Here is a 27,651-nt window from a genome sequence, read left to right on the forward strand (position 1 = left end):
TCTGTCATGGTGTCAGTATCACTAAACAGCATTGCTGTCTGGCTAGCTTTGACAGGTTGGGAAAGGCCTTGAAGGACAAGAGAGAGCAGAGGACTTTGTGCTACCCAATAATGCAGAGATGCACTGTGCTTGCTCACTCTCCAGGTTTCCCAGTTCCTGAGGTGAGCTGGTTTCGGGATGGCCAGGTGATTTCCACTTCCACTCTGCCCGGCGTGCAGATCTCCTTTAGCGATGGCCGCGCTAGACTGATGATCCCCGCCGTGACTAAAGCCAACAGTGGACGATACTCCCTGAGAGCCACCAATGGATCTGGACAAGCAACTAGTACTGCTGAGCTTCTCGTGACAGGTAGGTTGGCTCAGAGGTTATCACCCATCCTAGGGAGGAGTCTAGGTATAGCTAAGAGCACAGGCAGAGACCAGATGGCTCCTGATGTAAGGAAGGCCAGCTAGAGACTAAATTTCCAACACAGTTGTTTTGCCAAATGGTACTGAATTCTCTGAAAATGCAGCAACAAGTGGCTGGGAATCAGGTTCTCTATACACATATCAAACATTCAAACCTTCCAAAGCATGCAAAGGAAATACTAAAAGTCATTTTTCTCAGAAAGCAGAAAGGCTTAGAGCCTTGTTCACAAGCCTGAGAGAAAGAAGACATTCCAGAAATCACCAGAAAGGCTCACACTCATAAGTATCTGGGTAATTCTGATGAAGGTGGTCCACAAACAAGGCATCTACTTAAAAAATGCACAAGAGAAAAGTAAAAGCTCATATTTCAAATGTATGAAACTTTTTCACCAGAAAGGTTACCAGTGATCATCTCTGTTGCTTTGTTCCACTCTTAATACCAAGAACACAGATGACTGAACATTAGTCTTGTATGAGATGCATAATGTCACAGGTTTAGCCAATAAACCACACCTTCATGGGTGTCTAATCGTACCATCACAATTGACCTGAACAGAAAGCACATTAGGAAACAGTGGGGTTAACATGAACATGGACACAGAAAAGGAAAAGGTATGGGCTGACAGTATCTCCTGCTGTTTATTACTCAGAACCCATCAGAGTTAGTTCCATTCATCCTGCATGATTCTCTCAGAAATGATTACCTCAAAACTTCATCAAAAATTCCTATTTCTAGGATGGAGAGATGGCTTAGTGGTTAAGCACTTGCCTGTGAAGCCTAAGGACCCTGGTTTGAGGCTCTATTCCCCAGGACCCACATTAGCCAGATGCACAAGGGGGCACACACGTCTGGAGTTCGTTTGCAGTGGCTGGAAACCCTGGCGCGCCCATTCTCTCTATATATATATCTGCCTCTTTCTCTGTCTTTCTGTTGCTCTCAGATAAATAAAAAATAAACAAAAAACTTCCTCTTTCTGGGGCTGGAGAGATAGCTTAGTGGTTAAGCGCTTGCCTGTGAAGCCTAAGAATTCCAGTTCTAGGCTCCCTTTCCCAGGACCCATGTTAGCCAGATGCACAAGGGGGCACATGCATCTGGAGTTCGTTTGCAGTGGCTGGAGGCCCTGGCGTGCCCATTCTCTCTCTCTCTCACTCTCCCTCTCTCTCTGTGTCTGTAACTCTCAAATAAATTTTTAAAAAGATGAACAAAAAAAAATTTTTTTTTAATTCCCCTTTCTGGGATGGGGAAATAGCTTAGCAGTTAAAGCACTTGCCTGTGAGGCCCAAAGACCTGGGTTTGATTCCCCAGGACCCATGTAAGTCAGATGCACAAGGGGGTGCATTCATTTGCAGTGGCCAGAGGCCCTGGTGTGCCCATTCTCTCTCTTGCTTTCTCTGCCTTTTCCTCTCTCAAATAAATAAATAAGATTTTTTTTTTTAAATTCCTCTTTCTGTAGTATAATTAATATGAAATTATGTCATTTTAGATACAAAGTAATATTTTGGTCACGTGAATACTGGTCTAGTTAGAAAAAAATTCTTTTTAATTTTCAAAATTTATTTGTACATATGGATGTGTATGGGTGGGCATGCGGGGTCTCTTGCCACACTGCAAGACAGTGCCCACCCAGCTGAATGTGGATGGCTGCGGAATTGAATCTGAGCCATCAAGCTTTACAAGTAAGCACCTTTAAGTACTAAGCCATCTTGCCAGCCCCCATTAAATTTTTTTTTCTTTTCAAGTTATTTTTATTAACAACTTCCATGATTATAAAAAATATCCCATGGTAATGTCCTCCTTCCCCCTAAAATTTAATGATTCTATAAGTTAGGGATGCACCTATTCTATCAACCATTGAAATGTGTTAAAGATTTTTTAAATTTTTATTCATTTGAGAAAGGGGAGAGAGATAGAGGGAGAGAGAGAGATAATGGGCATGTCAGGGCTTCCGGCCACTGCAAACGAACTCCAGATGCATGTGCCACCTTGTGCCTCTAGCTTAAGTGGGTCCTGGGAAAATGAAACTGGGTCTTTTAGCTTTGCAGGCAAGCGCCTTAACCACGAAGCTACCTTTCCAGCACCCACTGAAATTGTTAAATGCAACTTACTGAAGTATTCCGTTACCTTAACATATTAATATAGTGCAAGATGTGAGGTTAGGAAGCGCCAGAAAGTTTGTCTAGAAATGTTACAAGATCTAGAAATTTTAGAAAAAATAAATAAGTAGATAGATCGATGAATAAATAATAAATAAATGATGACTGACGTGGCAGCGTGCAACTGCTAAGCTAAAGAAAATACATTACTGAAACAGCTTCTGGGACGGAAGAGCTGGGTTCGAGGGCAGTCAGGGGTGTTGGCTGGGCTGCTTTGGGCTGTGACTGGCTGAGCATAATCCTTCCTTGGCCCCTTGCAGCGGAGACAGCACCACCCAACTTCGCCCAACGACTGCAGAGCATGACTGTGAGACAAGGAAGCCAAGTGCGACTCCAAGTGAGAGTGACCGGAATCCCTACACCAGTGGTGAAGTTCTACCGGGACGGAGCCGAAATCCAGAGCTCCCTTGATTTCCAAATTTCTCAAGAAGGCGACCTCTACAGCTTACTGATTGCGGAAGCGTACCCGGAAGACTCTGGGACCTACTCCGTAAATGCCACCAACAGTGTCGGAAGAGCTACTTCGACTGCCGAATTACTGGTTCAAGGCGGGTGCCCAGGCTGGGAAGGGGGCGGGGTCCGGGCCGGGGTTGGGGGCGGGGGAGGCCTGCATCTCCGAGCACGGGGGATGTGGGGTCAGGGATCCAGACGTCTCCCCTGGCTGGCAGTCCCGGGGATGTTGGGAGCTGATATCCAAGCTGTCTTTTCCACCCCGTGAGCAGAAACCCCGCTGAGATGCTAGGCAGGAGCACAGTATTGAAGCGGGTTCTAACCCCAAGGTAATGTACTGCAACGTAATGCAGTTCATTTGTACATTACTGGCAAATAATGCGATTTTTAAATGACTCTCAGTACGTTCTTATCTAATAGTGACCATTTTCTATTTTTAGATCTAATTTATATTCAGACGAATCTTAAGACTCCCTGCCGTTTCCTCATTTGGACATGCAGAGAGTCACACTGATTTTGTGGCCACAAAAAACAGAACCTCCTAGGTTGGGTCACGGCTTCCCCTCCTGAAATATTCCATCTCCTTTTCCACAGGTGAAGAAGTAGTGCCTGCTAAAAAGACAAAGACTATTGTTTCGACTGCTCAGATTTCGGAAACAAGACAAACCCGGATTGAAAAGGTATTTTCCTACAGACCCATGTCCCAGCCTAGCATGCAGGTGGTCCCTTCCCTGGCCCCTCCCCCTCACCACGGCCTCTGCTCTCGTTCTTTCCAGAAGATAGAAGCCCACTTTGACGCCAGGTCAATCGCAACAGTTGAGATGGTCTTTGATGGTGCCACTGGGCAGCAGCTGCCACACAAAACACCTCCCAGAATACCTCCTAAGCCCAAATCAAGGTCTCCAACACCACCATCCATCACTGCCAAGGCACAGTTGGCACGCCAGCAGTCCCCATCGCCAATAAGACACTCTCCCTCTCCTGTGAGACATGTGCGGGCACCTACCCCATCTCCAGTCAGGTAAGGCTCTTTCAAAGGGTCATTTGTTTAGGGCTGGAGAGATGAGTTAGTGGTTAAGGCACTTGCCCGTGAGGGTGGGGTGGTGCATGTGTCTGCAGACCGCTTCCAGTGGCTGAGGTACTGGCATGCCCATTCATTGTCTCTCTCTCTCTCTCTCTCTCATAAATAAATAAATAAAATATTTTTAAAAGGTCATTTTTAGTTTCATGCAATCAAAAATATAGCGTGTCGTGTAAGATGTTCCTGAATCTAATCTTCACATCCTCACTGTTCATGGTTGAACTGAAGACTTTATATAAACTTTAGTTCTAGTTCTTATTTATAGTCCATTTACCAAATATATGCTCTCAGAGGCCCCCTTTGAATGAAAAAACCAGGGAAGTGAGTAGAGGGCAGAGATAATTGACCTTAAAGGCAGCTAACCAGATGATTTGTTCAGTTTGTTTTAGGGCAGAATAGTAAGGGTCACTACCATATACGGATCACTACTTCTAGGTCAAACATTTGATTGGCACGCTTCATACATTATCTCATTAAATATGCAGAATCCTGAAGAACTGTTAATTTCAGTACTCTTGGTAAGTGGATAGAGCTAGTGAGCACAAGGTCTTAGTGGTGTCCTTAAATAAAGACAATTGGTCTAGAGAGATGGCTTAGTGGTTAAGCCACTTGCCTGCAAAGCCTAAGGTTCCAAGTTCGATTCTCCCGGTCCCATGTAAGCCAGATGCACAAGGTGGCACATGCATCTGGAGTTCTTTGCAGTGGCTAGATGCCCTGGCTCGCCCATTCTTTCTCTCTTTCTGTCACTAATAAATGAGTAAAATAAAAATAAAATAAGATAATCAGAATCAGAATGATCTCAAGGTGTGTTGTAAGGACCCAATGAGATAATTAGTCATAGGTGCCCTTTGAAAATTGAAAATAATTACAGATGCTCTTATGCCAGGTAATAAGTGTTTTAAGTGCTTTTTATACATTTGTGTTATGTTGCCTAGAAAATAAAATGAACTTCAATCCTTAGTTAAGATGCAGGTAGTTAGGAGGTAAAAACGTTATCAAGGCTCAGAAATTATGACAGCAAGTGTCAATTATCCACAATAGTTAAGACATTGGGATTTGGTTAAACATGATGGGGCTTTGAATATAATGAATTTAAAAAAATTATCAAAGGGCTAGAGAGATGGTTTAGTGGTTAAGGTGCTTGCCTGCGAAGGCTGAGGTCCCATGTTTGACTCCCCATATCCCATGTAAGCCAAACACACAAGGTGGCACACATGTCTAGACTTCGATTATAGTGGCTGGAGGTCCTGCCATGCCAATTCTCCCTCTCATAAAAAAAAAAAAGGGCAGTCTGTTGGGCTTGCCTCATGAAAAAAAATCATCAAAGTTTGATCAAACAAAAACAAAAATGGAGGGGTTTTTTGGTTCTTTGAGGTAGGGTCTTGCACTAGCCACGGCTGACCTGGATTTTACTATGTAGTCTCAGGCTGGCCTTGAACTCACAGTGATCCTCCTACCTCCACCTTCCTCCAGAGTGCTGAGATTAAAGGTATGTGCCACCACGCCCAGCTAAAACACGTGTTTTGATCAACTCAAATGAAGTGAAAATCACATAGACAAAGTTTCCCTGCTAAGAAAAAGAATTTAGAGTGGAATAATGAATTAGCTGACCTAAAAAAATCTAAATTTATGGTGACATTGCTATAATCAATAGAATATGATGGGGCTTCGTGTAGGAAGGCTTGCCTAGCATGTGTGAGAACCTGGATTTGATGTCCAACACTGAAAAAGATAATAAGGAAACTCACAAGAGAGTACAGAAAAAAATTTATGTATACAAGGGATTTATTTATTTTATAATCAAGAAAAAGGATATTTTGCTTAGTAAATAATAATGACCTAGTCAGCTGTCTCTCTGGAATTAAACAAGTATAGCCTCCTACCTTATGCGAGTCACAAAATAAATGCTACTTTGATTAAAGTGTTCAGTTTTACAATATGAAAAATATCATAATAATAAAATCTGAAAAATATAAATTTGAGGAAACATTTAAGGGGGAGAACTTTGAAAATTGACACATTCACCAGAAAAATGAAGCATACGTATAGCAAAAGCAAAGTCTTCGCTAGTTGAAACAGTACATTTATGAGAAAATATTTAAGGTGCCCTTTCTTTATCACTATCAGAATAGTATCATAATAAAGATGGAATGGCTACAATGTGAAAATATCAGTCCAGAAATCGTCAGTGGCCTGCATAACCATATGTTCATGCTGGTGACACCCTGTGAGCCAGCAAAATGCAAGCAAACGTGGCGGGCACCTTAACGGCGCTTGTGGGGAAGAATGGGTAACACAGGGAGCACAGGACGAGAGTTCCAGACATTACTTTCAAAGGGGGGGGATGACATGCAACCTGAAAAGGGGGGAAAGGCACCAACAATTATTTAATTCAAGAGGTGATATGAATGTCCTGTAAGGATATGAAAATGAAAGTAAATATCTTCCAAACTTAGTTGTTTTGGCCACTTTAAAAAAATTGATGATTTTGGCAAAGACTGATGTGAAACATTAAACAAAAAGCTGGGTTTTCAAAACATGTCTAGCAATCAAACAAGAAAATTGTCCAATCTCAGGCTAACCCCACTTTTGCATACCCACCATGAAACCAGACCCAGTCCAACATGATCTCTAGGGGAGATAACAACCTCACTAGGTTTTAAATCCAAGCCTGGGAGCAATTTAGAATGACAGACTTTTCCTGATCCCCTAAAGCCCTTGGACCACCTTAGCATTCTGAAAGTTCATTAGTAACCATCCAATTCCTTAGCCCCCAAAGTTTGCTTTCAAATTATTAGAAAATACAAATGCCTATTTGTATAGAAAATAATGGTTATCCCTGATAGACTACTTCCTAAAACGTCCCATAGCTTAATCTTGATTCTTGGTGTAGATGAGGCAAACAGACTTCAATGGATGAGGTACAATGAATCTAGCTGTGACTAAGTGATTATTTTTTCATTGTAAGTGCAGAAATAAGCACTTACCTATAATGACTCAAATTACATTGATTTTCACAGTTATGGGCTTACCTGTGCCCTGCTGTTAATCACTCATGTCATGCTAATCATGTCTGGAACTCTTTTTGAATTGAGTCCACTTTACTAGTACAGCGAAGAACAAAGCGGAAGAGAGCCTTGGAGGCACTTGTCTCCGCCTTCAGTTGATACAGAGCCTCCATTACTCTAACCCAGTCTTCGTTACACTCCCAAGGCAATTGTTTTCAGAATGGAAGCATGTTTGTTAGACCTTCCTTTCATTTGATTACCATTTCATTTTTCAAATGTAAATTGATTTCACACACACAAAAAACCCTTTTGCAAGAAAATGATTAAACCTTTCTTCATGAAGCAGGTTAATGTTACAATGTTCTGTTAAGTTATTCTCTGTATTTTGTAGAAAATATCACTATTCCTTGAGCTTAATTAGGCTAATTCTTTCATTTATGATTATGGAAACGAGACAGTGCCAGAATCCATTTATAAGCATTTTCCTTTATGCAGAATTGGTAAAAGACAATCATAAAGTACTACTGCCACCTAGAGGGAAAGAAAAAAAAAACAAATTGATTAAATATTTAAGTTTGAAAGAAAAAAAAAAGTCTGAAAATAGTTGACCTTTCCCCAGAATTGCTACTGTAGATAACTGTTGTTTTTGAGTTACTAATGTCAAAATTTAGGGCTCACCCTTCTGCTTATGCTTTCGGTTCTGTGGACACACCCAAAAATTAAACAATGAAAACTGTTTTGGAAGAAGCTACTTCATCAATTAAATCAAAAAACCAAGAATCATTAAATTCCAATTTACCCAATTCCACAGAAATTCTAAGGTACTTATAGGAAGCCCTTAGTACAGTACAATGTGGATGAATAATGTAAATAAATATATAGTAATTAACAAGAGTTGCCTACAAACACTTTGATGAGAGCAGCAGTTTCAACCTTCTTACACAGCCAGTACCCCAAAAACATTCTGTTAAAAGCTCAGCAAGAAAACCTCCACCTGGCCTAGAAACTCACAAGATATAGGCCCGGTGGAGACTGTGGGAAGAGCAAGGAAAGAGGGGAAGGAGGGAGGGGAAGGGAGAGAAACTTGGCTTTACGTAGCATTAGGTGACACAAGGATTTTGATTACAGAAACTTTTCCTCATGGGATGCCTAGTAGCTTATTAGAAACACACACCGCCCCGCACCAGACTTGGGAACACAGAGAAACAGGATTGCTGGCTTGCAATGTCATTTCTGTAGCTGTACACTAAAGAAACTTTTTCTGCTACCCCTCTCTCACGCTCCTCCATTTATTTTTATGTTTTTCAGTGTGAGATGAAGCAGGACACAAAATCCTTTAGCTTACTTAGATTCAAGTCTGATTCACATAGAGGGTTATGGCAAATATGACTAATACTGAAATTTAAAGCAAATTACTTTCAAGTGTGGTTTCTTTTTTCCCTCCTCTGAGCAGATTCTGGAGACACACATTTTTAAAACTCTGCCTTAAAGCACTTGCCAATTTTCATCCCGGTATTCAAACCCAATGATGCCTGTGGAGCTCCTGGCCTCCGCGTTCTGACCTCTGCCCTTTGGTTTTTCAGGTCTGTGTCTCCAGCAGGGAGGATCTCGACCTCCCCCATCAGATCTGTTAAGTCACCCTTGCTCATACGCAAGACAACCACGATGGCCACGGGCCCTGAGGTGCCTCCGCCTTGGAAGCAAGAGGGCTACGCAGCCTCCTCAACTGAGACTGAGATGAGAGAGACGATGATGACCAGCTCCACTCAGATCAGGAAAGAGGAGCGATGGGAGGGAAGATACGATGTCCAGGAACAAGTGACAGTCAGTGGCGCTGCACGTGCCTCCACCAGCGTGTCAGCCGGCGCTTCTCTGGCAGCCGGGGCTGTTGCCACTGGGACTAAAGAGGTACGGTCTGAACTGTTCGGTTTTCTTCGACTTCACCTTCTAGTCTCGATGACCCAATCTTGGGCATGAAATTCAGTCGGTGTAGGTTGTAGGGGAAAATGCCTAAGACCACAGAAAAGTAAAGAAACCCCCAAGGCCAGGTTTGGTTACCACGCTTTGTAAAAGCAGCTTTCATTGGATCGAAGACTGTAAGCTGTGAGATTTGCATGAATATCGGTTGGAATGGTGCAGGCTCTGCATCCCTTGGATGCTTGGGTAAGAATATATTGAGGTTATGCAGCTGACTTGCCATTGTGTGTTTTAATGCTTTTATATTAATTTGGGAGGATTAGCACACAAAGTAATGGGTTTCGTCGTGACTTCTCATTCTCGCCCTCCCCCTACCGTCCTCGTTCATGCCCACCCCCATCCAACTAGAGTCCTTTCCTCCCCCAGCTCCTACCCTCTTCTTTCTTATGACATATATTCCATAACCCAATTTGCCACCTTGCCACCATTGTGCCTCTGTATTTCCTCCAGACATAGCATTTTTTAATTTTTTTTATTTTTTTATTTTTTTATTTTTTTTAATTTTTATTAACATTTTTCATGATTATAAAATATATCCCATGGTAATTCCCTCCCTCCCCACCCCCACACTTTCCCGTTTGAAATTCCATTCTCCATCATATTACCTCCCCATTACAATCATTGTAATTACATATATACAATATCAACCTATTAAGTATCCTCCTCCCTTCCTTTCTCCACCCTTTATGTCTCCTTTTCAACTTACTGGCCTCTGCTACTAAGTATTTTCATTCTCACGCAGAAGCCCAGTCATCTGTAGCTAGGATCCACATATGAGAGAGAACATGTGGCGCTTGGCTTTCTGGGCCTGGGTTACCTAACTTAGTATAATAATTTCCAGGTCCCAGACATAGCATTTTTTAAAGTATTGTACTCACTTCTACTCTAGGTGAAACAAGAGACAGACAAGAGCGCAGCTGTTGCGACTGTTGTTGCTGCTGTTGACATGGCGCGAGTGAGAGAACCAGTTATCAGTGCTGTAGAGCAGACTGCTCAGAGGACAACCACGACTGCTGTGCGCATACAACCTGCTCAAGAACAGGTACGCGCCCGGCCGCCAGGGGGCGCGCGTGGAGCCCGGCGTCCTGGTGCACATTCACGCGAGGCTGTCCTGGCCCTTCTGGGTTGCGCTCTCAAATCCCTTGGTGTACCCGATGTCAGCATGACTCAGGCTTTTAGAACTGTCTGAGAAAGGCTTGGTCTGAAATACCAACCATGTTTAAGTGGTAAATATCACAAAAGCATAGAGGTCAGAAGAAATGCCCAGGATGTGTCAGGCAAGCAAAAGTTGACTACTGTGTCCAAGCCATCAGAGGACTCCTGGTGGCAGGTAGAGGGAGCCATGAAAGGGAAAAATAAACAGAGCCAGGTCTCCCTTGCTCCATGAGTCAGGCGCAGAAACTGCTAATTCCATAGCACACAGTAGATTTCTCTGAGCTGCTTCCATAGATGGTTGCTTTTACTTTCCGCAAAACAAGTGTGACCCTGGGTTTACAAATCTAAGATCAGGCCCCGCCTCATTTAAACAGACATTGTGCTAGTTTAAAATCACTCTAGCTTTCTTCCTTATCTCTCTGTGACAGTTAAGTCCTAATCCTGATATGTTACTGTAAGTTTCCAGACAAAGTACATTCAAAGTGTTTCCTTCCTTTCCTTTATGAAAACCAGGTAAGAAAGGAGGCAGAGAAGACTGCTGTAACCAAGGTAGTTGTTGCTGCCGATAGAGCCAAAGAACAGGAATTGAAGTCAAGAACCAGAGAAGTCATGGCCACTAAACAAGAGCAGACGCGCATAAGCCATGAGCAGGTAAAAAGGGCTTTGGATGTGCAATCCTGGGCCACCAGCCTATGTCACACTGATGACATCCTCACATGTCTTCTGTGTGTGTTCCTGGGTACTAAACATCAAAGTCCCAGACAGTTGCTATGTGTTCACACGGGACCGAGAAACAAGGGTTGTCTTCGGACATTTTTAACGATCACCTCCACTGATTGTAGTTGATTATGTGACTGTGGGAGGGAAAAGATGAAAGTAAAACCAAAAGGGAGAAACAGGGTAGGAACAGAGAAGAGTGGAAGAGAACTAAACACACTCTACAGACAGCTTAGCCACTGCTTCCTGCCTCCTTAGGGACTACGTGTTCAGTGTGAGATGGACAGTGTGGCCTTAATAGAGAAAATGACCAGAAGAGAGAAAAAGGCCAGTTCTGTGATTGGAGGCATTTCAGGACAGATTAGAGCAGATTTATTGATAGAGCTGTTGTCCAGGGGAAACAATTGAATTGGGTGTCAAGTCTTTTTCACCCTGAGAGCTTGCATTTCAGTAATGAGATATCTGAAGATGAGAAATAGGAAAAAGGGAGAATAATCCTATAGTGTACATACATACACCTTAGATAGAAGACGAGTAAGGATTGGAAAGAAAAAAAGGCGAAACCACCCCATACCCTATACACACACCCCTTAGACATTGGATGGATGGGGTGGGAAAGAGGCAAAGCCAGACTGCCCCATACCCTGTACACACACCCCTTAGACATTGGATGGATTTGGGGTGGAAAAGAGGCAAAGAGAGACTGCCCCATATCCTGAACACACACCCCTTAGAATCAGGTGGAAACACAACATCCTTTGGTGAGTAAGACTTTCAAAATATTTTGCCTAGGAAACATACCAAAATTTTCTTCCCTTTATGTCTAACTTTTAGAAAAGTCTTTTTGTTTTGTTTTGTTTTTGTTTTTCAAGGTAGGGTCTCACTATAGCTCAGGCTGACCTGGAATTCTCTATGTCAGGGTGGCCTTGAACTCACCATGATCCCCCTACCTCTGCTATCCAAGTGCTGGGATTAAAGGTGTGCGCCACCACGCATGGCTGAAAAGTAATTCTTGATGCTCCAATCCATCACAATATGTAGGAAATTTTGCAAAACAAAATATAATAGAAATGCAGATTATGAATTCTATATCTGATTTCTTATATGAGTTAAAAGGGTCAGTCAGGGTTACATTTAGTCCTTCTATTCTAGTATTCTGTAGCTAAGGTTACTTCAGATGGCATAAATAACATATAATTAAGTTGCCATATATCCATTTTTAAAAATCACATATTTAAAAAAAAATCACAACCCTCAAATAAAACAACATTCCTGACTGAATTCAATTTTTTCTGTAAAAGGACTTAATTTATGGTTTAGGCAGAGAAAGGCATAATCATATTAATTAAGATAGGATTATTTATTTTTATTTGCTGACACCTCCTAAAAAGAAACTTTTCTTCTTGGATTTCCATTTGTTGTGTTTTAGCAACATTGGGATGCCTCACTAGAGATCAGGAAACAATATGATTTTGTATTATGTCATTGATTGCAGATAAGAAAAGAAACAGAAAAAGCATTTGTACCAAAGGTAGTAATTTCCACAACCAAAGCCAAAGAACAAGAAACAAGAATTACTGGAGAAATTACTACAAAACAAGAACAAAAGCAAATAACTCAAGAAACAGTAAGTCTGATTTTGTAAATATGCTGTGTTTTCTGACAAATATGTCATTCAGGCCAGCATCATATGTCTTATAACTGACACTTCAGAACAGAATGTCTGTTGCCACTTCCTTTTTGTTGTTTCTCTGTCTTTTGTTGAAACTTCCACAATGAGAGGTCCATTCTCACTGTTCTACTTGGTATTCACGTGAAAAATCTAGGGGCTGCTGTCTACTAGAACAGACTGAGGACACATTCATGGGCTTTCTAAAAAGCCCATAAGCAGAAAGCAGACTTCACCTCTGTCTGCTGCCCAGTGATATGGTCAAATTTTCATGCATAGCCCGAAAGATTGTAATATTCAACCTTTATACAGCAACAAGGTAATGCCTGTGTACATCTTCCTACATGTGTGTGTGCACATGTGCATGCGTGCATGCACACACACACACACACACACACACACACACACACACACACCTTAGTCACATACACTCCAACTAAACAGAATGGATAAATGAGGAAATTTGGGACACTGGAGAAAACCACCTTTCTTTGCAACACTGCCTTTAGTTCTTGGGTGATAAACACTGAAGTAGACATGTGGGCTCTTCTTGTGCCCTTTTGATGTAACCAGAGTCCACTTTTCTCCCCTATGTGCCATCAAACTTTAAGGAAGAGGAACATTTATTTCAATTGTTTCTATCACTAGTATTCACCTCTCCTGACCACAAGCTCTTAGCCCATCCTAGAGCTGCTTTAAAAAAAAAAAAAATGGCTGAGAATGCTGTTCTCGTAAAAGGTTAACCAGAGCCAACAGGAAAACCAGTGGGTTTTCCTCACATAGGAGAGTCCCTAGTTATGAACTCAGAAGAGTCTGAAAATAAGAGTCCTGATCAGGGTATGTGAACCCCTATTGCCATGGCCACACTGCATATACTGAAGTTCAGGCAGCTTCTATTTTTTAGCCATGTGTCAGCACCTGCTGGGTGGGCTCCCTAGCCTGCCAGCAGGTGCCAAAGATGGCACCTTTTCAGTCTGGCACAAAGTGCTGAGGGACAGACGGACACAAGAGCCCTTCCACAGAAAAATCAACAGTAGGTTGTGAGCACACATTTAAATGTCTAACATATGAATGTGACATTTCTCCCTCGTTACTAAGCTTTTCTGTATTCTGAATGCGGTAAGGCCATTTTGCCATTTCCTTGGTGACTTTTGAAACTCAAACCTTGGTTTTACTCTACAAAATCAGGTAAGACAGGAAACTGAGAAAAGTGCTGCATCCATGGTAGTAGTTGCCACCACCAAGGCCACAAAACTAGAAACAGTCGTGGGAGTGCAAGAAGAAATTGCAGTACAAGCACAGGATCAAATGCGTGTCACTCATGAACAGGTGATGGCTTCCAGCGGATGTGAAAGTCACTCTCCCATCACATCACTTGCACGCCGCTTCCACTGTCATCATGTCTGTGCACCATCACCCCTTCACCTCATCCTCATCCTCATCCTCCACAAGTCCTCTGCCATCCATCCGGCTTTCACTGTCACTGCTCATTTCTAATTTTCAGGCTTTCATTGGATTGTTACTAATAATATACAGTTCACTTGAATATCTTCCTATGGAAGTAGACTCCAGCATACAAGTCAAAATTAACACTATTTATGGCTCTACCAGAACTTCCCATAGATTACAATAAGAATGGTGTAACAAAGAAAAATAGCATTTGCTGGTCTTTCTAATCACATTTTTTTAAATTTTAGCTTTATTATTTTGATATTTTTGCCAGTGAAAGAGTATAGATGATCAAAGCAACTCATATGATATACTTACACTTAATTAAAATATCTGTGAATAAGAAGACAAAAATGTGCCTTCTCTTTTAGTTGATTTGACCTGTTGTGCTTATTAGAGGCTCATGAAATTTAATGACATTTTTCTCACCTTTTTTAAACTGTCTGACCAGAAAATGAAGGGAACTAGGAAAACAGTGGTGCCTAAAGTCATAGTTGCCACGCCCAAGGTCAAAGAACAAGATTTAGTGTCAAGAACTAGAGAAGGCATCACTACCAAGAGAGATCAAGTCCAAATAACTCAGGAAAAGGTGAATACAGATACATGAGATGTGAAGTGTTTACTTTTGATTTCCAAATGTATCATTAACTATTACATGGTATGAATTATTAATTTGCACTTTCCACTTTTCAATTTGTAACTAAACCAAAACAGTAAATATAAAACTGGCTACCATTAATTTTTTCCTGCAGATTTGAGTTTTACCCACCTGTAACACTTGTAACTCATCTTATTCACCATTATTCTTTGCATGAAGATTCACAATGTAGTTAATATTTAAAAAGTGATGTAGGGAAGCATCTAGAGATTTTCCTGCAGCTAACATTTCTAAGTTCTGTGATTTTTGGCAATTATATGCAAACACCGTCACGTGAGAATTAATGACTCTTGTGTATTTCACCCTGAATAACTTCCTCTTGCATCCCCACCAGAAGGGGGGAAAAGGGTCATAGCATGTGTGTCTATAGCCCCACCCAACTCAATCTTTGATTTTACTGTAATAATCAGATGAGGAAGGAAGCCCAGAAAACTGCCTTGTCTACAATAGCAGTTGGTACTGCTAAGGCCACAGAACAAGAAACAATTCTGAGATCTAGAGAAGAGATGGCTACTAGACAAGAACAAATCCAAGTTTCCCATGGAAAGGTGATGATTGTCATTCCAGTGTGAGACCCCTGTCATAATGTATTAATACCAAATTCTTTGTGAAATACCCTACTGTAATACATTAATACTGAATCTATTGTGAAATCCCCTATTTTAATATATTAATGCCAAACCTCAATATTCTTATGTAGGAGATACCATTAACAAGATTTATTTTGTCATCTAATTTAGCAATTAGAATCTTAAAAAGTCAAATTATTTGTCATTAATAATATTACTACCTCTTTATCTGCCCACTTATTCTTTTTACTGTTGTTTTCAACATTTTGTTGTTAACATCTAGAAATCCACTACAAGTTGATGACTGAAATTGCTTGCAGGCTAATTTTAAGAGACTCAAGGGGCATTAAAAATAATTGTATAAGAAAATGCTGAACCTCATTGGAAAAGAGGTGTGTTTTGAGGAGTCAAAAATTCATATTATGCTTTTAAGCAAGAATTTATTTTTAGTAAATTACCTATAACTTTCTTCATGTGAATCTTCAACTATTTTTCTTCTTGTAAATATGAGATGAGAAAGAAATTGGAAAAATTACAGTGCCTTCCATCATAGCTCCCATTAAAACTAAGGAAGACACAGTAGTGAGATCTAGAGAAAAAAGTAGTGAAGCAAAACATTACACATACGCCATTTGCAGCTATGAAAATTTCATGAATGAAACTACTTCCCATAACTGTAATTGGTTGTAAATAGGCTATTTCCCTGTTTATTCTCTGTTGAAAATTAGCAATGAAATTTCTTTAGTTTCATTAGCATCATGGCCCATGACCTGTTTGTATCTTCCTCAGTACTGCTTTCTATCACAATGTCTCCTCTCTCTGTGTCCCCTCCCTTCCTCCTTCTCTCTCTCTCTCTCTCTCTCTCTCTCTCTCTCCATATATATATATATATATATATATATATATGCATATTTTTTTATCTGAAATCATGAGATAGAAGGAGGAAGTAAGAGAGAGAGATAATAGGAGTACCAGGATCTTTTGCCACTGCAAAGTAATTCCAGCTACAGGTGCCACATTGTGTATCTGGTTTTATGTGGACACTAGAGAATTGAACCCAGCATGGGGTGCTTTGCAAGCAAGTGCCTTTAACTGTTGAGCCATCTCCCAAGCCCCCATATGTTTTACATGAAGTTTCAGACTTCCACTAAAGGCTAATATTTAATGGCATATCAGCCTTTCAAGAGTCTCATAGATAACAGAAATTTTACCATGAAATATACTTCATGAATTAAAAAAAAAAATTCTACTAGGAGGTAAGAAAAACTACTCACATGCAATACTCGTTCATAGTTGTCCACCAAGCTGTATATGTATGGATTTGACATACATTAATTCAAGAAAAATAAGCATGTGTTCTGAACATAAAATAAGATTTGGGGCATAAGTTTTAAATTAGAAATAAGATTTGTTATTTCAGCTGTGTGAATATTAGTCAACTGACAATTTATTTGAGCCTGGGGTTTTTTATTATAAAATAAATAAAACTAAGACTTTACCTGATTACTTTGTCATACACTGCTTGAAAGGTGCAAATGAGATATTTGTAAATACAATTTCTCTACAAGCAAAGTCATGAATGTGCTTGTTATTTTCTGTGCTGAAGATGGACATTTAAAAATATCTATAAAGTTAAAATCAGCTAGTAGCCTATGTGATTTTTTTATTAATTAAAAACCAAGTAAATGAAAGAAAATTACCTCACCTAAGGCTCAAACATATTTTTTTCTTCCAAAATGCAATCTGAAAGAAGATGTATTTTGCACGTGGAGTTTTATGCCTCCTAGAAGAAAATATGGGATGAAACCTATGATTGCTAGAGAACCAATTCTATTATTTATTAGGCAGAGAGAGGGGGGGAGAGAAAGAGAGAGAATGGGCATGCAAGGGCTTCTAGCCACTGCAAACGAATTCCAGATGAACGCACCACCTTGTGCATCTGGCTTACAAGGGACCTGAAGACTTGAACCTGGGCCCTTGGGCTCCACAGGCAAGCCCTTGAACTGCTAAGCAATCTCTATAGCCCCTGATTTTATCTTTTAAAAGGCTTCTTTATGCCTCACATTTGAATCAGAGAATAATTTTTAAAGATAAGCAGGTAGCATACTTGAAACACATTTCAGATGCATATATTTATAGCATAAGTAAAGAAAGCTGGATGTTAATAAAACAGTACAACCTTACTTTTAAAATGCACTGGATGACCATGACTGTTTGATTTTTGTAGTATGCTGTTTCCAACCATTGCATATAATTGTAATATACAAGCTGCCTCAGTTCCATTCTTGCCTTTAAGAGGGACTCCTTTGCAAAGGGTGCTCTCCTTCATGCTAATCAAATTCATAGAAATAAGAAAATATTTGTTTCTTTCATTGCCTTAACTCCCAGCAAAAACTGAAGATAAATTGAACTTCAGTGTGAAAGGTTGTTCTCCTACCCAAATATCATAACCCCTTCATTTTAATCACAATATTTTCATTCTTGTGTTTTAAGGGAGATATTTTTCTCATAGATTAAACAAATGTTAGCCATAGTGAATCATAAGTAAATTCATGTGCATACTCTGTGATTGGGAGCGTTCATGTTATCTCACATTTGCATGCAACCTTGTCACTCTGTGTCAATTGATTTTTCTGGTGTGATGATGATGGTATTTGAGTGTGCTTTTATCATAGCTGTCACTGTGTCAACACCAGACTAAATGATCCACAAGATAATAGAAACAATCAATGAAGACAACCCGTTACAAAGTTCTTATTTCCCCATTTCTAATTGACTGTCTGGCTAGATAAATTGCCTAAAAACCTCAAAATGTCTGTATGATTTTTCACATATATGGTGTTGTTCTATGTTGTGTCTGTGTGATCCAATATCTAGTATAATTAAGCAGGTATATGAAGTATGTCTAAATAGATTTTTTATAATATAACAAATAAAGAAATATTAATTCCTACAAGATTTCTCAACATTTTAACATTGCTATATAGCACAAATACCATGTACCTATCTGGCCCTTAGGCGTTTGTTCTAAATAATATTGAGAAGATGTCCCAGGAGTGTGTGCCAGGGAGGAGATGTTCCTGCCTGACTTTGACATTACTGTGTATTAATTTGGGAAACCTTATCTCCAGGTGGGCGTTGGGAAAAGGGCTGAAGCTGTAGCAACAGTTGTTGCTGCAGTGGACCAGGCCCGTGTGAGAGAGCCCAGAGAGCCTGTGCATCTGGAAGAATCATATGCTCAGAAGACCACTTTAGAGTATGGATATAAGGAACAGATTTCTGCCACAAAGGTACCTGAGCATCCCCAGCGCCCAGCCTCTGAACCCCCCAAAACAGTCCCGAAAGCAGTCAAGCCTGTCGTGATTCAGGCTCCTTCTGAGACTCATATCAAAACTACTGACCAAATGGGAATGCATATATCATCACAGGTGAGTCTGGACTGACATCACGTCACACTGTTTGGTGGGGAGGCACAGCCTTAGCTGCTCTAGTCCGCTGCACCACAGTCGTATCACTGAGTTTCATTTTAATGCAGATCAAGGAAACTACAGATCTCACATCTGAAAGATTAGTCCATGTGGATAAACGCCCCCGCACAGCAAGCCCTCACTTTACCGTTTCAAAAATTACTGTTCCTAAGACAGAACATGGATATGAGGTAAGAAGATTCTGAGCATGATAAAGAAATGGTTAACTCTAGTAGAATGAGTATCTTGCTCATGATGTGGTGCATCTTTTGTGTAGGCCAGTTTGGGGCCACTTTAGATATCTGTCTGCATTCATATTGGACTCAGATGCACCTAGATTTGTGTTCTGAAACAGACCCAACGGTATGAGCCTAGAATCACAGGTGGTTATCCTTCACTTGTGAGGAGACAAAATCCACACAGCCTTTGGTTTGACATCTCAGAGACAGTGCAACCCAATTGTTTTGATTCTCATGGTTCTGATTTTGTACATTACACAGGATAGTGTTGTATATGCTGGGACATTTCAGAGTGACTTAACTGTGAATATATTTTTATAAGAAAGAAAGACATCAAGAAGTCATATATTTATATAACCCACATAGCAACATGGAGGGCAGCTGTCATGTACTGGTCAAAATAGATTAGGGTCCTACTTCTGATCCTTATTAGCTCTGTCATCAGGGGAAGGTCACCATGCAAGTAAATGTCACATGAAATTGACAGTACGCAATGCAGGTCAATATTAATTACTATTGTTCTTATTCTCAGAACTCAGAAACTGAACCCAAACCTCCTATATCCTCAAACAACCATAAGGAATGTACAATAATTCTATTTGGCTAGTCTTAAATTACTATTGAAACCAAGTAGCCATAGACAGCAACAGAATGAGAACAGTAAAGGATCCCCAAAAGTACTTTTCTACATGTCTGCTTTCACATTTCACACAGATTTGTGGCTAAAACTCAAATATCTTCTTGAAAAGTAATTTTTAGAATTTATCAAGTATTTTAATAAATCCACCTTTGGATTTCCCATTATCATGGCTTCATTGGGAGACCCAAGTAAAGAAAATTCACAATTTTTATGATTAATTGGGGGAAATAAAAGGTTCTTCAAAAAGGATATTTTTTATAATTTCCTAACTAACAGGAATGAAAAAAAAAAAAGGTTTTATAATTGGCTTGGACTTTTCATTGTCTCTAAGTGCAATAATGAGACTATTAGAAAATGGACCATAGGAGGACAGTCTGAAGCCCCGAAGCCTGGCCTGGTGGTACAGGCCTGTTACAGCAGCACGTGGGGAGGAAGTAGAATGAGGGTCAGCACTGAACCGCCAGGGGCAAGTGTGTCTGAATGATGGCTTACACCTTCCATCTCTTCCATTAGGCATCGATAGCTGGTAGTGCTATCGCCACATTACAGAAAGAGCTGTCCACCACAACTTCAGCTCAGAAGATCACCAAATCGGTGAAAGCTCCCACTGTGAAGCCCAGTGAGGCCAGAGTAAGGGCAGAGCCCACCCCATCACCACAGTTCCCCTTCGCTGACACACCAGATACTTACAAAAGTCAAGCTGGCATTGAGGTGAAAAAGGAGGTAGGGGTGAGCATCGCCGACAGCACATTCCGTGAAGAGCGCTTTGAAGTCCTGCACAGGCGTGAAGCTAAGGTGGGTCAGTGGGCAATGCCGTTTCCTGCCCACTGTCATGACTGTGCGCTATGCAGCAGCCAGCTGACATGGCCTCCCTCCTTCACTGTGCTCAGCGTTTATCGAGCATGCCTGCAGAAGGGTGGTTGTGCGATTCAGAATTTTATATATATATATATGGTTCTTTGTTTGAGGTAGGGTCTCACTCTAGCCCAGCCTATTCTGGAATTCAATATGTAGTCTCCATGTAAACTCATGGATCCTCCTACCTATGCATCCTGAGTACTGGGATTAAAGGCATGCAATAACATGCTCGGCTAGAAATATTTTTTAACTTCACATATACAAAAGTCATGGAATTTCCATTCATCTGCGGAGCATATTGTAACATCCTTTGTAAAATTCACAGGTAACGGAAACAGCAAGAGTGCCTGCTCCAGCTGAGGTTCCCGTTACTCCTCCCACGTTAGTCTCGGTGAGTAAAGCTATCAGTGTTGATTTAAGAATCCCCTTAATATGCAAAGATCACTTTCTCAAGCTTCTAAAATAATGGCATTAGAGAGTTTACTAATGCTCACTTTTACATCTTGCTCTGTTTGGCAAGGAGAAGGGGGATTCTGTACAGCAACCTTTATTCCTGCATTTCACAGATCTAATGAGCTCCCGGGGTGTGTAGGGCATTGTTTCAGGAGTGGTGGAGAAATAAAAGCCAATCAAACCCTCATTGAAGCCTTGGCTTTACTATTAGAGAAAATGAACACAAAATTAAAAATAAAAGATAGAAGTAACATGTACCTCAGTGGATGGAGAACCTCCAAGAGGGACATTGTCTAGCTTGGGACAGCATAGGAAAGTTTGGTCACATCAGCAGTGATGGCTGTTGAGGCTTCCACCATCACTGGCACTTGAACAAGCAAGGATATGCATGGACTTACCTGGTTATATGGTATTAATGTAATTTCACCCCTGAGACTTAGAAGTTCCTGGCATTAATTTCAAATCATGACTGTTCCAATCTCCAGGAGAAATTTTTTACTAACAGTTCTTGGAATTCTGATTCAAAGGCATTTCATGACTATGAAAATGTGTTAAATCCAAACTCATATTTGTTAAAAGAATTGAGATGATTAATGAATATGCAAACAATCTATTTTCTTTTTATTTTCTCTTCAGGGCTTAAAAAATGTGACTGTCATAGAAGGTGAATCTGTCACCTTGGAGTGCCACATTTCTGGATACCCATCCCCCAAAGTGACATGGTACAGAGAAGACTACCAAATCGAAAGTTCCATTGATTTCCAGATAACCTTCCAGAGTGGAATTGCTCGTCTTATGATTCGTGAAGCCTTTGCAGAAGACAGTGGGCGATTCACCTGCAGTGCTGTGAACGAGGCTGGAACCGTCAGCACATCCTGCTACCTGGCTGTGCAAGGTTAGTGGCTGCCCTTCCTGGTCTTAATGTCTCTGTCACTGCTCTCAGCAGCAGGCATACCTTTCCACAGAATGATTTCTGCACACTTATAATGCTGACCTTTGTGGGAGATGGGTAGATTATGGGGTTACCTCTCAGTGCTAACTAGGGTCACTAATAGAGCATGGATGGCTCACTTCAAAGAGAAACTTTTGTCTTCCAGTGTCAGAAGAGTTTGAAAAGGAAACAACTGTGACCGAGAAATTTGCCACAGAAGAGAAACGGTAAAACATTCTTTTACCAATTAGTTGCTATTGCAGTACAGTTTGGATGTGTTTTTCCTTTAGTAGCAACTCATTGCAACTCGGTAGCTAATAAGAATGTAATCCTCTTTCCAGCTTTGTTGAGTCCAGAGATGTGGTAATGATGGATACCAGCATCACAGAGGAACAGGCAGGGCCTGGAGAACCTGCTGCACCTTTCTTCATTACAAAGCCAGTGGTCCAGAAGCTGGTGGAAGGTGGGAGCATTGTATTTGAATGCCAGGTTGGTGGCAACCCAAAGCCCCATGTATACTGGAAAAAATCTGGCGTTCCTCTCACCACTGGATACAGGTACTTTGATAACTGAATCATAGAGTTTTCTGTGACTTATGAAATAGGGATATAAAGCCTAGAGAGAAAGAACTTACTTTTCCCACCAACCTCCAAATGCAGGCTCTCTCATGCTGTAGCCATCATCACAACATAGGTATTCTCATATTTTTATTCAGTTCAGGGAGCTTGCTTTTATTTAATTTTTTGTGGCACTAGGGATTAAATATATAGTGCCTTGTGCATACCTGACAACTGGTCTACCATTTAATTGTATCCCTAACCTTTATATAGAGTTTTGGTATGAAATAAAGCTTTGTAATAAAACCAGACAGAAGATACAGCTCATAATTCTAATTTAATTCATTAATAGTGTTAGTATAATAGAAATTTTACACACACTTCTAGAAAGTATTTGAAAGAACATTCAATAAAAAATACCATAATTTAAGTTGCGAAACAATAAAAGATTTCATATGATGAAGAAAGCTAGTTATGCATGAAAACCTATGCTAGGTACTTTATTTTTGCAACTGAATGAATCAAGGCATCTTGATTATCTGAATATGTGAGTGTCATATTTTAGTAATAGGACATGTTGTATATGAGAGACTGAATAGTAGACCATTTAGAATTTATAGTTCTAATTATTAATTTGCCCTTCAAATGAAATAATGAGCAAAATAATGCACAGAGAAAATGCCTACTATTTAAATGAATTCATCATCTGTCAGCATAAGCACTGAAGCCAATCTTTCCATATGTTATATCCTATTCTATGATTTTATTTTAAAGAAACTCTGAATAATATTGGCTTTTTAAATTTTTTAAATTTTTTTCCTGTTTTTGTTAGTTTTTGAGCTAGGGTCTCACTGTGTGGCCCAGACTGGTCTTGAGCTCTTAGGCTCAAGCAAACTTCAGGTTATCATATAGTGGGAACTATTGGTACACACTATTGGGTCATTCTCAATATTCTTTTTAAAATATTTACTTGCACATCAAGGGCCTCTGTAATCAAATGCCAGACACTTGCAACTTGCACTAGTTTTCTGTGTCTGGCTTACATGGACTGTTTGGGAGCTGAAGTCTGTGTCAATAGGCTTTGCAAACAAGCACCTTAATGGCTGAGCCATCTTCCCAACCCCTGAATAACTTTTTTTTCAAGGTAGGGTCTCACTCTAGCTCACTCTGTAGTCTCAGGGTGGCTTTGAACTCATTGTGATCCTCCTACGTCTGCCTCACAAGTGCTGGGATTAAAGGCATGTGCCACCATGCCCAGTCTGAATAATCTTTTAAAATAAAAAAATTTAACCTATTTGGTCCTTGTTACTCATGCCATGCATTTTCATAGTTTTCAACACTTTTTTGGTAGTGCTTCATTACATGATCCTAATTATTTAATTATATACCACAGACCCATGTGCAAATAAATTTAGCTCTTTTATCCTCAAAAGGGTTATTTATGACTTTTTTTTTTCATTTCCATAAGATACAAAGTGAGTCATAACAAGCAAACCGGTGAATGTAAACTGGTGATTTCAATGACTTTTGCTGATGATGCTGGAGAATACACTATTGTCGTTCGTAACAAGCATGGAGAAACTTCTGCGTCTGCCTCCTTACTTGAAGAAGGTTAGTGCACTTCTGTAATTCTGTGCACACTCTGTGAGCTAAGGTGCACCAGAGTAGCTGCATCTTTGTAGAGAAATCCACAACAGCGACCTACTTGTGTAGTTTGGCCCCCTTCCTTTTGCCTCAGTTGCATAGAAAATGCCTCAGATCACATGGTTTCAAACGCCAGACGAGGGCTCATCCATGAAGGGCCAAGCAGTACTTTCCATTTGGTGAAGATGGTTTCCTGCTCTCTGAAGATGCATGTATTCTAAACCCAGTTGTTTTCCAGGCCCAGGCAGGTAGGATGAATGAGCCCAAGGAAGACAGCGGCAAAGTGGGGTCAATGCCTTGCCTTGAGGGGACAGTACCTCCCTCCTGAGCGAGCATGTGCCAAGCTTACTGTTGCTGGAGCTAACAATATTTTAAAGAAAAGGTTGAAATCAGGGTTTTCACTGATCATAACTTGAGGAAGAAAGATTGTAGTACTAGTAAATACCAAACAAAAGGTATCCATGGGTCACCATTAATCTCTGTTAGCTTTTTACATATGCAATTAACTATTGCATATTCTGTGTCACTTAATATAGTCTACATCCCTTACAGGAAGCTACCTTTTTATCTGTCTGCACCTTCATAGGTACCACACAGAAAACCCACAGAGACAAATGGTTTAATAAAAGCCACTCCACAAATTGAGGAAGCACTCTAGAGTAGATCCCAAAGACTGAGAGATACTGTAAAATTCTCTTCAAAATGGTTTTACTTGGGCTGGAGAGATGGTATAGTAGCTAAAGCACATGCCTATGAAGCCTAAGGACCTGGTTCAATTCTCCAGGCCCTGGCATGCCAATTCCCCCTCTGTCCCTCCCTTCCTCTCCATCTCTCTGTCTGTCTCTAAATAAATAAATAAAAATTTAAAAATTTAAAAAAAATAGCTTTACTTGTTACTGAAAGTTTCATTTGAGATAAAAATCGAATGGATATTTATGGAACAATTTGATAGTAGAAATTTAGAAAAATCTAGACTTTGATTATCAACTTACCCTAGTGAAGGGCTTGCCTGAATGAGCAGGAGTCGGAATGCTTGGCAATACCCCATCCAAAAAAAACTGTCTTATGTTCTTACCTCATAGCTGATTATGAGTCACTGATGAAGTCCCAGCAAGAAATGCTTTATCAGACACAAATGACTACGTTTGTTCAAGAACCCAAAATTGGAGAAACAGCACCTGGATTTGGATACTCTGACTATGAAAAAGAGTATGAAAAAGAACAGGCTTTAATTAGGAAGAAAATGGCTAAAGATACTATAGTGGTCAGAACATTTGTAGAAGACCAAGTGAGTATAACAAGCTACTCCATTTTTGTTGAATATTTTTACCTTCAACTATTTGTGGTCCAAGTCTGACAAATTCTACCTGCAATTAAAAGATTATAAATTGCATATATGTAAGCTAAAAAAGATGGCTCAACAGCTGAAAGCAAAGCTTGCTAGCTCAGGTTTGATTCCCCAGTACTCACATAAAGCCATACACACAAAGGGGGACATGCATCCGAAATTCACTGGCAGCAGCAACAGACCCATTCTCTCTTCAATCTCTCCTCCATTTTTTTTCAATAATAAATAAAAATATTTTTCAAAAAGAAATTCATATATAAAATGAAACTATGACTTTAGAAATATAGACCATATTATATTCAAGAAAAGACAAATACTTGCATAATCAAGCCCATAATGTTAATCTCTCTCTTTGTCTCTCTCTCTCTCTCTTTCTCTCACATTCTCACATACTCTCCCTCTGTATGATGAATATTCCAGGTAATACTCTTAAGATGTCATAGTATTCACTGGTAAAGTTAATTTCTATGCAGATTAAAACCAAACCTGAACCAAGAAACCTTCTAGACTCTCCTCCCACTTAAAAATGCCAATGAATCCATAACTCTGAAGCTAATAGATATCCTTAAACAATTTCTATCAGTGAGGATTTATCTCTTTAACCAACCATCATGTTTTTGCTGCACAGGAATTTCATATTTCTTCTTTTGAAGAGAGACTTATTAAAGAAATTGAATACCGAATCATAAAGACTACACTAGAAGAACTTCTTGAAGAAGATGGCGAGGAAAAAATGGCAGTCGACATTTCTGAATCTGAAGCTATTGAATCAGGATTCGATATAAGAATCAAGAATTATAGAATTCTAGAGGGGATGGGTGTCACTTTTCATTGCAAAATGTCTGGGTACCCATTACCCAAGGTAAGATATAAGCATTTATGGACATGTGTCCCCATGCCATAATAAAGACACAAAGAAGCTGGTCATAACTATTGTATCCTAATGCTGAACTTGCTTGGCGTTCTTTGTAGATTGCATGGTATAAAGATGGAAAGCGCATCAGACATGGAGAGAGATATCAAATGGACTTTCTGCAAGATGGCAGAGCTAGTCTGCGTATACCGGTTGTCCTTCCAGAAGATGAAGGGATTTATACAGCATTTGCCAGCAATATTAAAGGAAATGCAATTTGCTCAGGGAAGCTATATGTAGAACCTGCTGCACCTCTTGGCGCTCCAACTTACATACCCACACCAGAACCAATGAGCAGAATCAGGTAAGACTTTTGTACTAATTAGAGCTGTGTAGGATTTGAATCGTTTCAAAACACCAGACATCCCAGTGGTGAATTGCTACCCTAAGGGTACAAATACAAAAGCAATACAAAATAAGAAATGCATTGAGTGTTGAGACAGTCCAGAAGCATTCCACTGGCTGTACTGACAATTGCCAGAAGTTTTTATATCTTGTTCCTATGTTAGATGAACAAAGAATTTTCACCAGTGTAGCACACTATTTTTCTAATATTAAATCTTATATAAAATATCTCTTGTTTATTTAATATTTAAATTAAGGAAGTTGGGCTGGAGAGATGGCTTAATGGTTAAGCGCTTGCCTATGAGGCCTAAGGAGCCCAGTTCGAGGCTCAATTCCCCAAGACCCACGTTAGCCAGATGCATAAGGGGGCGCACGCATCTGGAGTTCATTTGCAGTGGCTGGAGGCCCTGGTGCACCCATTCTTTCTCTTTCTCTGACTCTTTCTCTCTCTGTCTGTTGCTCTCAACTAAATAAATAAAAATAAACAAAAAAACTTAAATTAAGGAAGTTATTCTTAATTCCTATAGCAACCTCACAATATACTCATTGTTATTCTTGTTTTAAAACTGGGAACACTGAGGCTCTGGGAATCTTTAGAAATTGCATGACAGTGATGGTACCAGTATTCTAAATGCAAGCCAGTCTGGATGTAAAATTTGGCTTTGCTTTGTTTTGTTGGCAAATTAAATTTCTTCATTTTTGTCTTAGGTAAAAATCAGCATATTTTAGCTGGGCATGGTGGAGCAGGCCTTTAATCCCAGCACTTGGGAGGCAGAGCTAGGAGGATTGCCATGAGTTCAAGGCTACCCTGAGATACATAGTAAATTTCAGGTCAGCCGGAGCTAGAGTGAAACCCTATCTTGAAAAAAAAAAAAATTCAGCATATTATAATTTGTTTCATAGATTTATTCATTGATTTATTAAACCAACCAATATTTATTTTAAAATTTTGTGGGGGCTGG

The 27,651-nt window shown here is 40.1% G+C and overlaps 1 protein-coding gene across 5 annotated transcripts in view; it reads left to right on the plus strand.

The window, feature by feature from the left end:
• The window catches only part of Ttn (titin), a 282,613-nt gene that overhangs the window by 2,026 nt on the left and 252,936 nt on the right, over nucleotides 1-27,651 (plus strand). For 3 of the 5 annotated variants that reach the window (XM_045148519.1, XM_045148522.1, XM_045148520.1), the window contains exons 2-22: nucleotides 145-348; nucleotides 2,822-3,109; nucleotides 3,606-3,691; nucleotides 3,788-4,032; nucleotides 8,684-9,008; nucleotides 9,967-10,119; nucleotides 10,746-10,883; nucleotides 12,445-12,576; nucleotides 14,519-14,656; nucleotides 15,136-15,273; nucleotides 18,426-18,722; nucleotides 18,830-18,952; nucleotides 20,154-20,435; nucleotides 20,824-20,889; nucleotides 21,588-21,846; nucleotides 22,049-22,109; nucleotides 22,224-22,439; nucleotides 23,908-24,050; nucleotides 25,166-25,371; nucleotides 26,060-26,293; nucleotides 26,404-26,648. In XM_045148519.1, the coding sequence (XP_045004454.1) occupies nucleotides 145-348; nucleotides 2,822-3,109; nucleotides 3,606-3,691; nucleotides 3,788-4,032; nucleotides 8,684-9,008; nucleotides 9,967-10,119; nucleotides 10,746-10,883; nucleotides 12,445-12,576; nucleotides 14,519-14,656; nucleotides 15,136-15,273; nucleotides 18,426-18,722; nucleotides 18,830-18,952; nucleotides 20,154-20,435; nucleotides 20,824-20,889; nucleotides 21,588-21,846; nucleotides 22,049-22,109; nucleotides 22,224-22,439; nucleotides 23,908-24,050; nucleotides 25,166-25,371; nucleotides 26,060-26,293; nucleotides 26,404-26,648 (3,979 nt within the window). Of the gene's footprint in view, nucleotides 1-144; nucleotides 349-2,821; nucleotides 3,110-3,605; nucleotides 3,692-3,787; nucleotides 4,033-8,683; nucleotides 9,009-9,966; nucleotides 10,120-10,745; nucleotides 10,884-12,444; nucleotides 12,577-13,806; nucleotides 13,948-14,518; nucleotides 14,657-15,135; nucleotides 15,274-18,425; nucleotides 18,723-18,829; nucleotides 18,953-20,153; nucleotides 20,436-20,823; nucleotides 20,890-21,587; nucleotides 21,847-22,048; nucleotides 22,110-22,223; nucleotides 22,440-23,907; nucleotides 24,051-25,165; nucleotides 25,372-26,059; nucleotides 26,294-26,403; nucleotides 26,649-27,651 lie in introns of all 5 variants that reach the window. The other 2 variants (XM_045148517.1, XM_045148518.1) reach the window with 1 other exon arrangement.

This window comes from Jaculus jaculus, chromosome 4 (genome assembly GCF_020740685.1).
Source record: "Jaculus jaculus isolate mJacJac1 chromosome 4, mJacJac1.mat.Y.cur, whole genome shotgun sequence".
Classification (NCBI taxonomy): Eukaryota; Metazoa; Chordata; class Mammalia; order Rodentia; family Dipodidae; genus Jaculus; species Jaculus jaculus.